General features: G+C 35.5%; 1 protein-coding gene across 1 annotated transcript; it reads left to right on the top strand.

Moving 5' to 3' along the window:
• The first annotated feature begins 2,379 nt into the window (after positions 1 to 2,379).
• LOC135785564 (C-C chemokine receptor type 3) lies at positions 2,380 to 4,016 on the top strand. The gene has a single exon (XM_065295015.2). It carries the CDS (start codon positions 2,382 to 2,384, stop codon positions 3,351 to 3,353), a length of 972 nt encoding a protein of 323 aa, XP_065151087.2. The 5' UTR covers positions 2,380 to 2,381; the 3' UTR covers positions 3,354 to 4,016.
• The last annotated feature ends 11,034 nt before the right edge of the window (positions 4,017 to 15,050 follow it).

The following is a 15,050-nucleotide window of genomic DNA, read 5'->3' as shown; positions in this document are numbered from 1 at the left end:
AAAAAAATATATTTGATTTAATTTAATTTTGTTCAAAAAAATTTTTTATTCTCAACAATTCAAGTTTGTACTGTCTGTTGCTTTTGAATCATTTAATAAAACTAAAATTTAAAATAAAAAATGTAATTGTATTATTTTTTACAAAGGTAAATTACAAAATATGTTTGCAGTTATATATTAACGAGGTCATAGTCATGTATATTTAATAAAAATATGTGTAACACAAAAATCTATCTTGTTCAGTTTCTTCACTTTTACACTTTGACTTTTATCATTTGCATTGTTTCTAGTTGCATCTTTAGTGATTTTGCAACTATTTACTATGTCTTGCCAAAAGAAGTGGATTTTTTTAAGTTTTTGCCAGGTTTTTGCTTGCATGCAGTTCAAAGAGAGTCAAATTTGTTGACTAGCAATGAAATGACTCAAGTGACATTTGTGAAAATAGGGTATTTTTATTTCTGACTAATAACCTTAACATTGCATTGAAATGGAATTGCCGAACCTAAACATAAGAATCTGGTAAAAAAAAAACATGCCAGATGCACTTATAGGGTTTGCATCTGAACTCCTCAATTATTTCTTATGTTTGTTATATTTCAAATAATATGGAAATAGGACCCATTATACAGTATTTATTGCATAGTGTGTATTCAGGGACTTGTGAATTTATTTTTCTGTAGGGGGGAGCACAACCTAACACTTTTTGGTTTTGGCTCAATCATTAATTTTTTTTGAGTTTGATTCATTATAATTTTACACAAGCAACACACACACATCTCTGCTACAAATAAACATTTAAAGTTTGTTTCTAGTACTTACCATTCTTGGACAATTACACCAAACGTGACAGAAGGGCAAACGTTACAACTTACCCCATAGGTGGGTTTAATTGCAACAGGCAGGGGGTTAGTTGTAACACTTGCTAAAAATTAAGTTTGCAAGTATTTCAATACTATCTTGTCTATATACTTGAAGTGGATATTGTTTATATATCTGTCTATAATTCACTGAAAAAAAATATTATGTTGAATTTACTTAATTTTATTATGGCAAGAAGATGCACATAATAAATGTATCTAACTCCAGATATATTTTTTAAGTTGAGTGTACTTTTAATTTCAGATTAATTATATTCATAATTGTAGCTCAACTATTTTGAGTAGAATTTAGAATGTTCTGTACACTAAAATTAATTATGTGCAACCAGATCAATTTAATGGTTTAATTTCTACATACTAAAATTAAGTTTAATTCAATCGTTTTTTTATCTTAACTTTCCACATTTAACAGCCACATTATGTTGAGCAAGTAAGAAGAGAATCAGTAGGTCTCAGTGCTGGCATAAGCACAATTACTACTTACATCATGATTTCCATCATGTCACCTATTGTCTATCCACAAGCACCACTCTTCTGAATGATGGTAACCACAAAACTCAAAACAGAAACTCTTCTAAATCTCAAAGATAATTTAACTTTGTTTTAGTCAACAAGACACTGATTAATATGACATAGCATTGGTTTTGGTATCTTTCACACCCAACTCAGAAAAAAAACATATGTTGAAAAAATTTACTTTCATGCCACCAAAACACTCGTTCATCTAACAATAACATACATTTGCGGGAGATCGTCTTTTGGCAGTGTGAAAACAGTACCTGTACAGAACCCTGTGCAACGTAAACGGATGTAAATGGTCCGGTCTCTGTACAAAGTGTAATGTAATACACTTTGTAAAAGTATGTAAGGTATAAAATTTGAAACTGAAAGCTTTGTAAAGAAAGCTTTATACAATTTTCAAACTTGATCTTTAAAATAATAGCTAAATATATGCTTTGGGTTTATTTTTCATACACATTTTTTGTACATTGATTGTGTTGTCATTGGTGAATGAGTTACAAACTAAAAGGCATATTTAATATATTACAAAATCTAATATTAGCTTTATGTTGTTCATCTTGTTGCTGATCAAAAAGTTGCTTGATCAAAAAGTTGCTTCTAGGAAATAATATTATTATTAATGATTTTGATGTTTTGACTAATGTATCATATTTAAGCTCTGTGGGTTGCTATAATGATTGCTTTGTACAACAAAACAATAAAATTGAACTTTTTGCTGGAGTTTGGTCTGTGGTTTCATGAAAACAGATGCTTATGCTGTATGAATACACATTTGAAAGAAGGGTGGGTAAGTAAATGTTAAGGTCATCAAGTAGGAAGTAAGAGATTGTTTTAAGATATGATTCACACTTCATCAGCAGACACATCAGATTTTTACTGCTCCTAGAAGTGCATTGGGGTAAGTGAAAAAAAAACTTTGAACAAATAAGTTAAATCAGTTTCATGTTAATTTATAAAACTGTTTTATCTTGCAGGTTATAGATGACCAACAGGATGGAAACACTTACAACACCAAACTACGAATACCCAACTATTTGCGATTTCACTGACATAAATGATTTCTCCAAAAAGTATCTTCCTCCCCTGTACTACATCATCTTCATCATCAGCCTGGTCGGCAATGGAATAGTTTTGTGTATCATGTACAAGTTTGAAAAGCTCAACACGGTCACAAATATCTTTCTCATCAACCTGATAGCTTCCAACATAATTTTTACCTTCACTCTCCCATTCCAAGCTGTTTATCATTCCGATGAATGGATCTTCGGTGAGCTACTCTGCAAGTTGGTGAATGGTTGCTTCTATCTCGGTTTCTACAGCTCCATCCTCTTCCTCACTCTCATGACATTTGATCGCTACCTGGCTGTGGTCCACTGTGTAGTAGCCAGCAGACAACGCAGGAGCTGCTATGCTGTTTTGTTGTCTGTAATCGTCTGGTGCATTAGTCTTGTTGCGAGCCTCGAAGTCTTTGTCCACTACACCGTGGTTGAAAATCAGTTGTACGGATTGGATTGTGAAGACAAGAGCGAACGTCATTGGAAAGTGTTTGCACTTTACAAACAATTTGTGCTTTTTTTTCTCTTCCCGTTGGCTGTGTTTGTATATTGCTACTCTAGGATAATAATAACAGTCATCTCCACACGAATAGTAGGTAAACACAGAACGGTGAGGCTTATTTTTATAATTGTCTTGATGTTTTTTGCATTCTGGAGCCCGTATAATATCCTAATGATGATAAATAGTAACAAAGATGCTGAAGACTGTGATGACAGTATTGAATATCCATTGCGCATTAGTAACAACATTGCCCGCTTATACTTTTGTATTAACCCTTTTTTCTACACCTTTCTGGGGAAGAAGTTTCAGAACCATGTGAGACGACTGTTAGCGAATAAAATATTGTGTTTAACGCAATATGAATCATCCAGTGCGAGCAGCAGAACACTACATTAAAGAAGATCCCTCAGTCAGACCTTAAGATTCTGGTCAAAATTGAGGTTTTCATAGAAATAAGTACAGTACATTGAGCCTTTGGTTTACCATCCTAAATGCTTCATCTGACCATACGTGCCATTCTTCCTGGCGCATCCTGGCCAGGATTTCGAGAGCGTCTTCCAGAAGTCGTATTTGTCAACCGCATAAGTAATCGAGGTTTATTATTTCAGGTTAAGTAACCGTTACATTTAAATGTAAGATAAAAACTATGATTGAATGTCTTATGTATTTAACTGAAATGTAAGTATGCGGTTGACAAATACGACACCTGGCCAGGACACATCCGGGAAGAATGGCACGTATGGTCAGCCTACTTAATCTCATACAAAGATGCGTGCACATGCATGTGACATTTTGGTTTTAAAACATGCAGGTATTAGTAAATAGAGTGCCGGAGTTGAGGTTAAAATGGCTATAAAGAGAGAAAAAGTTTGAGACCTGATTGATGTTAAAAGAGTTTATTGATGATAAGATATCAAAACGATCTTCCCCATGCTGACTGATGGATCAGAAACATGCACAAGCTCGCAACTCCGATATATATACAAATACACAGTATTACAGTTTTAAAAATATCAGTTTTGACAAGAATTCACCCATATATAATCTGTTAATGTTTTAAGCCCTCGGACGGGATTAGTTTTACAGATGGCGTAATGTTATTTTACCACAGGACATGTCACATGTCAAACGCGGCAATTTACGTGTATATTCACAGCTGGTCTATTCGCACTGGATTAGTATTACCTGAGGCAATTTCTCCGGACCTTTTTACAGAAGTTAAAAGTCGCAAATGTCCGTAATGATTACTGACATGAAGCATTTGGACAGGACTAAAATCACTGAGAAGCTCTGAAAAAAATTGCTTTACCCCATGTAAAACTTATCCCGTCCGAATAGTACTTTAAAGCCCTATTCGGATGGGATTAGTTTTACAGGGTTTTAAATCGTTTTAAATCGTGCTTCTCAGAGGTCCTCTGTGTCTTTAATCCCGTCCAAATCGGCCGTCTGCTTTTTCTCTGACGACCTCCGTAAAAATTCCAAAGCTAATTTACCTACTGTTTTTCGCCAAACTTAGAGGTTCTCTGAGAAATTTAATCCCGTCCGGATGCAAATGGCCTTTGTTTGCCACCAATATCTTTTGCAAACACGGTTCTTGTCCTGTTTTGGCCAACGTGATCTGCCGTAAGGTCTTTCTAACGCGCTTATATTGTACTTCATGAGTCCCATTCATTCAGATATGGATGTTTTTTACAATTCGGCAAAATAAAATAATTAAATCAAGACGAGCTGTATATTAAACACTGTTAAGACTGGCCACTATAATATTAGTATAAGGTAACTGAACCTTATTTTGTTTAACTCCGGAATGGTAATGTTAATTAATAAAGGTAATAAATTGTTATTAATCATTATTTCTTAATTTCTTTGGGTTTCTTATAAGCAGCCAGTTATTTAAAATATGTAGGCTACTTTAGTAGGATTTGTAAAAGTTCTTTTGATTTGTTAAAGTTAAATTAATAAATGACATGTTCTGTAATAATTTTACATTTGCAAAATATCAAACATTACAAACACGTGTATCCAGAGCATGTGATCTTCTACAACGGCCAAATGCATGAAACAGACACTCCCATCTCTGGAATAGACTGAAAATTTTAACATTATATTAGATCCTTGCATTACAGTTGATCTTAAAGCTGTCTGTCTCAATGTCAATCAAACAATTTTTACTTTGTGTGTGCTAAATCTTTTTGTTTTACCAGTGATTTTAAGGTATGGATGTAATGATCAATGAGCTATTTTAATAGAGATTGACAAAAAATTAGAAAATGTGCTTATTACAACTCATTTTGCCAGCACGGGGTCACATGAATCGTTTTAAATGAATCTAATAAATGTATATATTCGAAAACCAGTCTGATATCGTTTTAATTCATACTGTACTGTATGTACGCATGCATTTTTGGTGTACACATTGTGTGGTGTAACATATTAAGACTATTCAAGAAATTAAGTTCTTTGTCTGTTTTATTCACACAAAAAAAAATCAGGAAGAAAATAGCGTGGGTGTAATATTGTATAATGTCAGAGAACCTTGTATGAAAGTATTGGGCAATAATTTTTAAGTTCCTGTGTTGTGGGCTGTATTGCTACATTGGTTGATATTGCACAAATGAATAACTCTGCCTTCTTTGCTTCAAATTCTTCTTCTGACCCTGATCATGACTAAATGAATGTTTTTCTCGGTTTCTTGAAACTAAGCCCCATATTCTCAAAACAGTAAACACAATTCCATTACGTCTCAGACAATACTCCAAACATCATATTTTCATGTCAAAATGAAACTCTACAATCAAAATCATTCACTCTTACTGCAAAACCAACATTTTCCCTCAGACAACACACACACAAGCTTTCAAAAACACACACACACCACAACACAGTATTACACACTGGTGTAATAAATTCAAAACAATATATCCAAAACTGGTAAGTTGCTTGTGGTTCTCCTCCTCAAAACCTTTTCACATGACCACAAAAGACACAATCAATGTATGCATTAGCACATTGTTATTCATTTACAGTTTTTACCAATTGTTTAAACACATTTTCAAAACTAAGTCTCCTTTTTTCAAAACTCTACACACAATTCTCAAAACTGCACAAAACGCAAAGTAGCTCACATCTCCTTTAAAATGCAATACTGCATTCAAAATGCCACAAACACATGTCAGAATCAAGCATTTGCATCAAATGGCAAACTTAGTGAACTGATTCAGGCCCTTTTATCTATCTATTAAAGGATCTAATTGATACGTGTTCATTTTTGACTTTTAGTGTTTCCACCTTGGTAATTGTTTGCTATTTGAGCCTAAACTGTGCTGACTTGAGTGAAGAGTTTTGAATGCTTGTGCTTTCCATATGATCAGATTGTGTAGGCACTGAGAAATGTAGAGATTTGTGTGTAGAGTTTTGAAGTAACAGTTCACCAAATCTGACTCATGTGTTAAAGTGGGGGAGTAGTGTTTATAGTTCGACAAAATTATTGTGGTTCTTGAAAAATGGCGTTATGGTTTTGAAATTTAAGTTCAATAGCCTGGTTATAGTGTTTTAGCAATAGAGAAAAACTGTAAGTAGTCATCTTTGAATGCATATCAATGACTTATTTGCATATCTTTGATGTGCATGAAATCTACATAAACATCACTGAGGTCAGCTGCTTTTGGAGATAACTTACTTAAAATATCATAAATATCATATAAAATATAATAATAAATTCTTTTCATACAACTTAAATATTAGTTTTTTTTTAACCCCCGAAACGCATTTTACTCAGTGCATGTCAGCCATTTAAGGGACACTTCTCTTTAAAAAAAAAAAAAGAAAAGATATGCTCATTTTCCAGCTCCCCTAGAGTGAAACGCATGATTTTTATCATTTTGGAATCCATTCAGCTGATCTGCGGGTCTGGCGGTACTATTTTTTATCATAGCTTAGCATAATTCATTGAATCTGATTAGACCATTAGCATCGCGCAAAAAAATTACCAAAGAGTTTTGATATTTTCCTATTTAAATCTTGACTCTTCTGTAGTTACATTGTGTACTAAGACCGACAGAAAATTTAAAGTTATGATTTTCTAGGCAGATATGGTTAGGAACTATACTCTCATTCTGGCGTAATAATCAAGGACTTTGCTGCCGTAACATGGCTGCAGAAGGCGCAATGATATTACACAGCACCTGAAATAGTCCCCTGCTATTGTAACTAACCAAGGGGACTATTTTCAGGTGCTGTATAATATCATTGGTTATTTTTGAGCGCGATGTTAATGGTCTAATCAGATTCAATGGATTATGCTAAGCTATGCTAAAAGTGCCAGACCCGGAGATCAGCGGAATGGATTCCAAAACTGTAAAAATCAAATATTTAACTCTAGGGGAGATTTTCAAGAAAAGTCGAGTGTCTCTTTAAATAAAAATCACTGTAAATATGGTCAAAACCCCAAGTTACCATTTTAACAAATGCTAACCTCTCCTCTTCATCAGGCATCTAGCTGCCTTGTATTGCAGATACTGAGGAAACCCGATAATGCGATTATCAGCGGGTTCCTGGGGGTGGCCCACCGCACCGCAGTATGTGATTGCATACAGAGCCCGAGGAGCTTTTGGGCTGTTTGCAGAGAACCAAAGAGTCAGGATCTGAGAGTATGATGGGAATGCTGTGCAGAGAAAAGAGAAGAAGATCAGGATGAGTCACTGGTTAAAATACAGCAACAAGTGACACATAGTCATTACTGTATGGGCTGGAAATTAGTGTAGGGGTGAGTGTGGGAAGATGAAGCCATTTCTTTTGTTTCTTATTAGTCTGTCCTCTAGGCAAGGAAAAATAAGACAAAGGCAAAATGTCTATGATCAAGTAATATTAAAATAAATGAGGAGTAATATGGGGCTGGAGTATAAAAGTATACAGAGTCTAATAAATTCCTTGTTTAATTGTTGAATAAAGAACAAGGATTTAATAATGCATAGATACATTTTAAATAGTGTGCTTATTTTTGACATATTCAAAAACAAACCACACAATGAATGTTTAATCTCTTAAATGAATAAAATATTTAATATAAGTATTTAGGTTTCTACTATAGCTATAATGCATGTACATTTATGAAATGTGAGCAAAGTTTTATGGAGAGAAATTGGGTTTTAAACAGAAAATCAAGTGGCACTGTTGCCTCACAAGAAGGTCCCCGGTTCGTTCTGTGTCGAGTTTGCATGTTCTTTCTGTGTGGCTTTATTCCAGGTACTCCGGTTTCCTCCCACAAGGGTAAGGGTTCGGTTTAGGGTGTGTTGCATGCAATTATGCATGTAAGTATGTTATTACTACAGTAATTGCATGAAACATAAAAAAGAGTTACCAAACCTAAATAAAAAAATAAATAGCAATTGTTTCCATACAGAAAATCAAATGTGAGATAATTTGGCACAAACTGAATGTGGTATTTGATGTATGTATTTGCAAATTACATTTTGTAATAACACTTTTGACCTTAAATCTAAAGTGCACCAAGGGTCAAACTCAACCACTGGGTTATAAATTTCGTTTTTTAAACTATGTTATTTTGTGTATTTGGTATAATACAATGTGTTTGCATGGTTTATGGTTAAAAAAACACATTATTTTCCACATACTGTACATTTTTGTAGCTCCAGATATCCCTGCCTTCCTCAAACGCATTGATTTTGTAAAAAAGTATTGATCCAAAAAGCGCTGTGTCCCTGATTGGCCAGCTAATCTGTAAATTGTGATTGTCCTGAATATCTCTGATGTCAGCCGAAAATGTGACGCTCCTTACCGTGTTTGAATGATTCCCTTACAATGCAATGCTAACAGGAGTTAACTTACAGGGTGTCTTGTCTACATCAACAGGCCCACAAAAAATCTGTGTGTTTGTTGTACAGTAATCCAAGAAAAGAGATTTACGTATAACTTGCATCATCGTTTACCTTGGGGTTTGTACCTTTTGCTTACTAATACACACCTACACACCAAAGGAAATGTAAAACCATGAATCGGAAGATAGTTGCTCTTTAAATGTTGCTTGTTCAGCACATATGTCTGAAAAAATCCCGAAAACACACTCCAAAAATGGTTGGGTTCTTTTTAACCAATGGACAGAACAATGTGCACAATGTTTAAAATAACCATTCTGACCACCTTATGATAACACTTAGACCTGATAAATGTTACAATGAAGTTGCAGTCTTATGGGCAGACAAAAATAATGTGAGATGTATCGGCCTCAAAATTACCTCGGCCCCACAGGAATATTGCCCGGTCTGCCAGATGCCAGTCCGCCCCTGAAAATACATAACGCACCGGCCCAACTGGGTCGCGCCCACCGGGAATCTACTGGTAGTCCTGATGGCCAGTGCATGCCTGTCTGTCAAATATTTACCTAACATGGTTTAAAGTATCTCAATCATTAAAGTGCAAAGTTTAAATTTTTCTCACAAATCTGTCAACAACTGCCCTAATGTTTCTCACATCAGCTTCCTGTATTTGGTTGCACAGCGATAAAACCACAATCAGATCTAGTATCACTTCCTTTTTACACAGATCTCTTATTCTCAGAATGTTTGGTTTTATAGGTGCAGTTTCCCGGACATGGACTAGACTATTCCTAGATTAAAATAAATGTAAGAGCTGTCCAAACAAAAAAAAAAAAAAACTTGCACTGACATATCTTAAAATACATCAGTGACCTTTGATTCACCTCAAATGCACGCCAGTAAAGTTTTTAGTAAGGCATGTTTGTTAAAACTAGTTATATTTCCTAATTAAACTAAGGCCTAGTCCTGGCTTAAGCTTATCTCTGTCCAGGAAACCACCCCATAGTACTATAGCATCATAAAGCATATCACATAATACTCTTTATGATGACATTGGGTTTAGCTGGATTTTCAAAGGCAGGGTTACCAATTTAACAAGTCTTATGCTTAAAGGGAAAATCATAATATTATAAATATTTTTTAAATGGAAAAATAAATTTTTATACTCTATTAGCATGACACTTTTTTGCAGTGCGATGGTCTTTCAACAATATAACGTTCGGATAACTTCGTTTAGGGTTAGATTTACATAAAATGACATCCCTACCCAAACCCAACTCTAACCTCAACGCCAGGCGACAACTGTTTAAAGTTTAGAAAAGAATAACTCAGAAAAAATTGTTTAAACCAATACTTAAAGTGACATACTAAAGCAAACACCAAGAAAATAGGAAAAAGCAGTTGAGTAACCAATCTGCAAGAATGCCATAAAAAAGTCCGTGGCAGGGCCACGGAAAAATTCAGAGATCTGTGAGAATGCCACAGAAAAATGAGCAAAAATTCTGTGACAATTTCACGGAACTTTGTGAGATCATGTTGAACAAGAAAGACATTTAGTTGTTCTCAAAAACTGATTGGATTTATACTGACATGTAAGATAAGCTTTGTCACATTAGATTAAGCCAAAGTCCATTAACTACGGATGCAGAAATAAAGGCTATAATATATAATTGCATATTTGTATAATTGTAATTTGTGTTGCTGTCAAAATACAATTATAAATTATAAAAATAGCATTTTAATAAAGTTTTATTCCCACATATACTATAGTTGTGTGATTTTGTTGTTGTTTTTTTAATGAAGGGGCATCACCGTAAACATCTGCTTAGGGAACCCATTGGCCAGCAGCAGCCCTGAGGATGAGGGTGACATTTTTGATATGATCATATATCAAAAATAACAGATAGAGAGATGGCTCATCTTACCCTACATAGGAGGTTTGATTTAAAACACTTTCAGCAAGACCAAATGTCTGAAACTGATGAGATATATTAGATCTACTGAAGTAGGTTTCCAAGGTTCTTTAGCTAAACTAAAAATTTTTAAGTGAAATACACAAAGTGTACTTTTTGTAAATTACAGTTCAGGCAAACTCACCTGCATGTGAAATGAGGACAGAATTGCAGAGATACACAAACTCAACATTGTACCCCCCCACCAAAAAATAAATAAAAAATTAAGGACAGTGCCCTAAAGGGATGATGTAAGGAGATGATCTCCAGTGAATTTGTGAAAGGTTTTGATGTGTTTTTGTTATAAAAGTGTTTTGGGGGCATAAAAGTACATTTCTTTATCTGTTTTATTCGATTTACGTGTGTTACTGTGGGTTCACACCAGACGCGAGTTCAATGATTTGCGCGAGTAGATTACATACAAAGTCAATGCAAAGACACAATCAGATGCGTCCTCGTGTGGGACGATGGAAATTATGCAATATGGGTGAATCGTTTGCAACGAAAAAACGCACTATTCGCTTCAAACCGGGTGTGCCTCATAAGTCTTGACAAGTGAAGCCTATCACTCTTTGATCATCCCCTGGTGGCTGGCTGCAGTACAAATCATAAACCCCACTCTCTTCATTTAAAATAAATTATTTACACTTCCAATAAAAGTTTCCGAAAGATGTTTTTGGTCCTTTCAAGTAGTTGTTATCATGCTGATATATGTTCAAGTGTTCATTTCTGTGATAAGTTTCATTTTAGCTAGTAATAATAATAATAATAAACTTTATTTTATAAAGCGCCTTTATAAGCAGCTTCTCAAAGCGCTGTACACAAGCTACACAACACAAACACAAATAATACAATAGCATCAACAATCAAAGGCTAATTTAAAAAAATAAGTCTTAAGTCTACCTTTAAAAATATCATAGCTCTGGACTTCCCTAAGATCACGAGGCAGAGAATTCCAAAGAACAGGAGCATATGAAGAAAAGGCCCTGTCACCCATAGATCGCAAGTGTGTACGGGGAATAACCAACAAGTTGGATTGCGAAGCTCGAAGTGTCCGTGTTGGGGTATAGGGAATTAATAATTCAGATATGTAGTCAGGAGCCAAACCATGCAATGCTTTATATGTCAGCATCATAATTTTAAAATCTACTCTGAATCGGACTGGGAGCCAGTGTAAGGACTCCAGGACCGGAGTAATGTGATTGCAAACCCTGGACCCAGTCAATATCCTGGCGGCCGAGTTTTGCACATATTGCAATCTATTGAGTGAGGATTTTGAGATTCCAGCTAGAAGGGCGTTACAATAATCCATCCGAGAGACGACAAAAGAATTCATTAGCTTTTCAGCTACTGAAAAATTTAGCATAGGACGTAATCTTGCTATATTTCTGAGGTGAAAGAAGGACGACTTTACTGTACTCTGAACAAAAGAATCAAATGATAGCCCAGTATCAAAAATAACTCCAAGATTCCTCACCTTAGCCTGAATAGCCAAAACAGAGCCATCAAGAGACAAGGGTAAGGAACCGACTTTAGAAATCTGATGACGCGAGCCAATTAGCATAACTTCAGTTTTACCACTATTCAGACACAGAAAATTTTTACTCATCCATTCCTTTATCTCAGAAACACAGCCAGAAAGAAAATCAACATCAAGATGTTCACCAGATTTTGAGTGTATATAAATCTGCGTGTCGTCAGCATAAAAGTGATAATGGAGGCCACGCGATCGCAATAATTGACCTAGTGGTGTCAGATAGATATTAAAAAGCAGAGGTCCCAAGACTGAGCCCTGAGGAACACCAGTGAGAACAGGGCTAACCTCAGACCTGAAACCGCCCATGGAAACAAACTGCGAACGATCAGTGAAATAGGAGTGAAACCACTTCAGAGCTGTGCCGGACACACCGAAATCTTGCTCAAGACGATTGAGCAACAGACTATGGTCCACAGTATCAAAAGCTGCTCTTAAATCAAGAAGGATTAGAATAGAAATAGCACCAGAGTCAGAAGCCATCAACAGATCATTGGTCACTTTGACCAAAGCCGTTTCAGTACTGTGGAATTTACGGAAACCTGACTGTAATGGTTCAAACAGGTTATTAATTGTGAGATGGTTACGCAGATGAGAGGCAACAACACGCTAGTAATTTGATGCTATAGAAACGGGGCGTGTCGTTATGATTGACGTGGTTGAATTGGTCGCGCAAGCGTTTGGGCGGAAGTTTGATACCGCGGCTTCGCCTCTGGCTCCACGGACGATTCCTTCGGCACACGCCTTGGTCCCAAACTGACGTTTTTATGTAACATGGCGGCGACCATAGTCGGACATTTTTGGCTTCAATTTATTACAATGGAGGGAGGCGACGTCGCGTCGTCCATATTTATTTACAGTCTATGCCTCAAACGCGTCTTTGTCCAAGTTGAAAATATTCAAATTGAGCGAAAAATTAGCATGACACGAAGTTAAATCCCGCAAGTAATCTGGAGCGAGTAACGCGTTTGGTGTGTGTACATAGCATTAGGCACGAAATCCAACCTTTTATTATTTTAATCACTGTCTTGTTATCTATAACATAACACCATTTTAAAACATGCCAGCAACTCCTAGTAACTGATAGCTGGAATTAAAAACTTTTTTACACAGCGGGGTAAGTTGTCACAGTGTAAAAATTAAGTCTCATGCATACAGTGATAATGAAATTAAAACAATGTAAATACTTTTAATTAAAATGATAAATGTTAATACAATAGCAGGGGAAATAACTCACAATTATGATTGTTTGTCTTAAGTGTGCAGCCCTTTAAAAAATCTTATTTGCATAACACAAGGAATATTAGATGAAGGATCATGAATGAATGTGTCTATCTATCTATTATAGGCAGATATAAACAATATTCATCTTTATTATATAGACATATTTTTTATTGAATTATTTGTGTTTAAACTACATTTTAAGGTGTTACAACAAACCATCTGTGTTACAATAAACCCCACTTATATGGTAAGTTGTAACGTTAGCACTCCTGTAACCTTCGGTGTAATTATTCAGTCCCACAAACAATCTTTAAGTGTTCATTTGTAGCAAAGATGTATGTGTGTGTTAATTGTGTAAAAAATGATTAATCTGACATAAATAATTTTAAATGATAGAGCCAAAGCCAACTAATGTTACTTTGTGCCCTGCTCACCTACAATGTATTTTTTTTATTTCAAGGTCTTTAAAAATCGTATTTTTTATTAAAAATGAGGGGGGTGTGATGGGCAGTGCAGGTATTCCAGCAATTTTTCCTGCCATTGTTCGCATTTTTTTCAGTTGTCTACATCAAAGAGAAACACAGAGGAATTGTCCCTTTGAAAGAAGAAGATTATAAAACCTTCCATGAGAATATAAAAGCAATCTAATGTTACCCAGATGTATTATATTTTTTGTTTTTAAAGACCAGACAAATCTTGTTCCTGTCTTTTGAATGTATGTTGAATCTCACTTAATTGTAGCACCAAGTACCTTGGTGTACAGATTAGCCCACGGCACAACAATTGCCGGCATTTTTTCCTCTTTCCTACTTGGCACGTGATCTGGATGTCTTTCCCTCTAAGCTGTTTTTGAGTCGTGGGGATTTTTTAAAGATTGGGTTCTTGACTTTTAAACATGCCTGTGAAATAAGCATACACCTTGGGTTTAAAAGCAATTTTCAGGCTGTTGCCTCTGACGATGAACTACACTGCAATTTATACACACGTGTGTGTCTGTGTGTGTGTGTCATTATCAGACTAATTCACATTCACAGAATGCTTCTATCCAAAAAAATTCCCCCCTACATAGAAAATTAGCTGTTTTGTCCTAACCTTGTAATTTTTTCCCATGGTCATATTTTTTACAAATCTGAACATGGCATATTTAGCACAAGCTGTGCCATGAGCCATTGTTGCTCCACGCCACATCATTTTACTTCCTCCTTACATTTTTTTGTCTCTCATGTGATGTGACAAACATGAGTGATGATTGTATATTTCTGGGCATGGGGACATAACAAAACTGTGGACGAAAAAAAACTTTTGCAGAGATGTCACTTTGTGAGAAAACAATGTCAGAGACCACTGTAAATCTTTGTGGGCAAAATGTACCCAACTTTACCCGAGCAGAATGTGATAATGTATCTGAAAGACATTCCCATCAACCGCCTTTAGGTCTTTTTAGGGGAATTAGGTTCAGATGTTTTCATAGGGTGACCATACGTGCCATTCTTCCCGGACGCATCCCGTCCAGGATTTCGGTGTGTCTTCCAGAAGTCGTATTTGTTGA

This window comes from Paramisgurnus dabryanus, chromosome 22 (assembly GCF_030506205.2).
Source record: "Paramisgurnus dabryanus chromosome 22, PD_genome_1.1, whole genome shotgun sequence".
NCBI classification, from domain to species: Eukaryota; Metazoa; Chordata; class Actinopteri; order Cypriniformes; family Cobitidae; genus Paramisgurnus; species Paramisgurnus dabryanus.
This window is presented reverse-complemented; position numbering and strand designations above follow the sequence as displayed.

Coding starts and splice junctions, on each gene's coding strand:
- LOC135785564 (XM_065295015.2), top strand. CDS start 2,382: ATGACCAACAGGATGGAAACACTTACAACACCAAACTACGAATACCCA.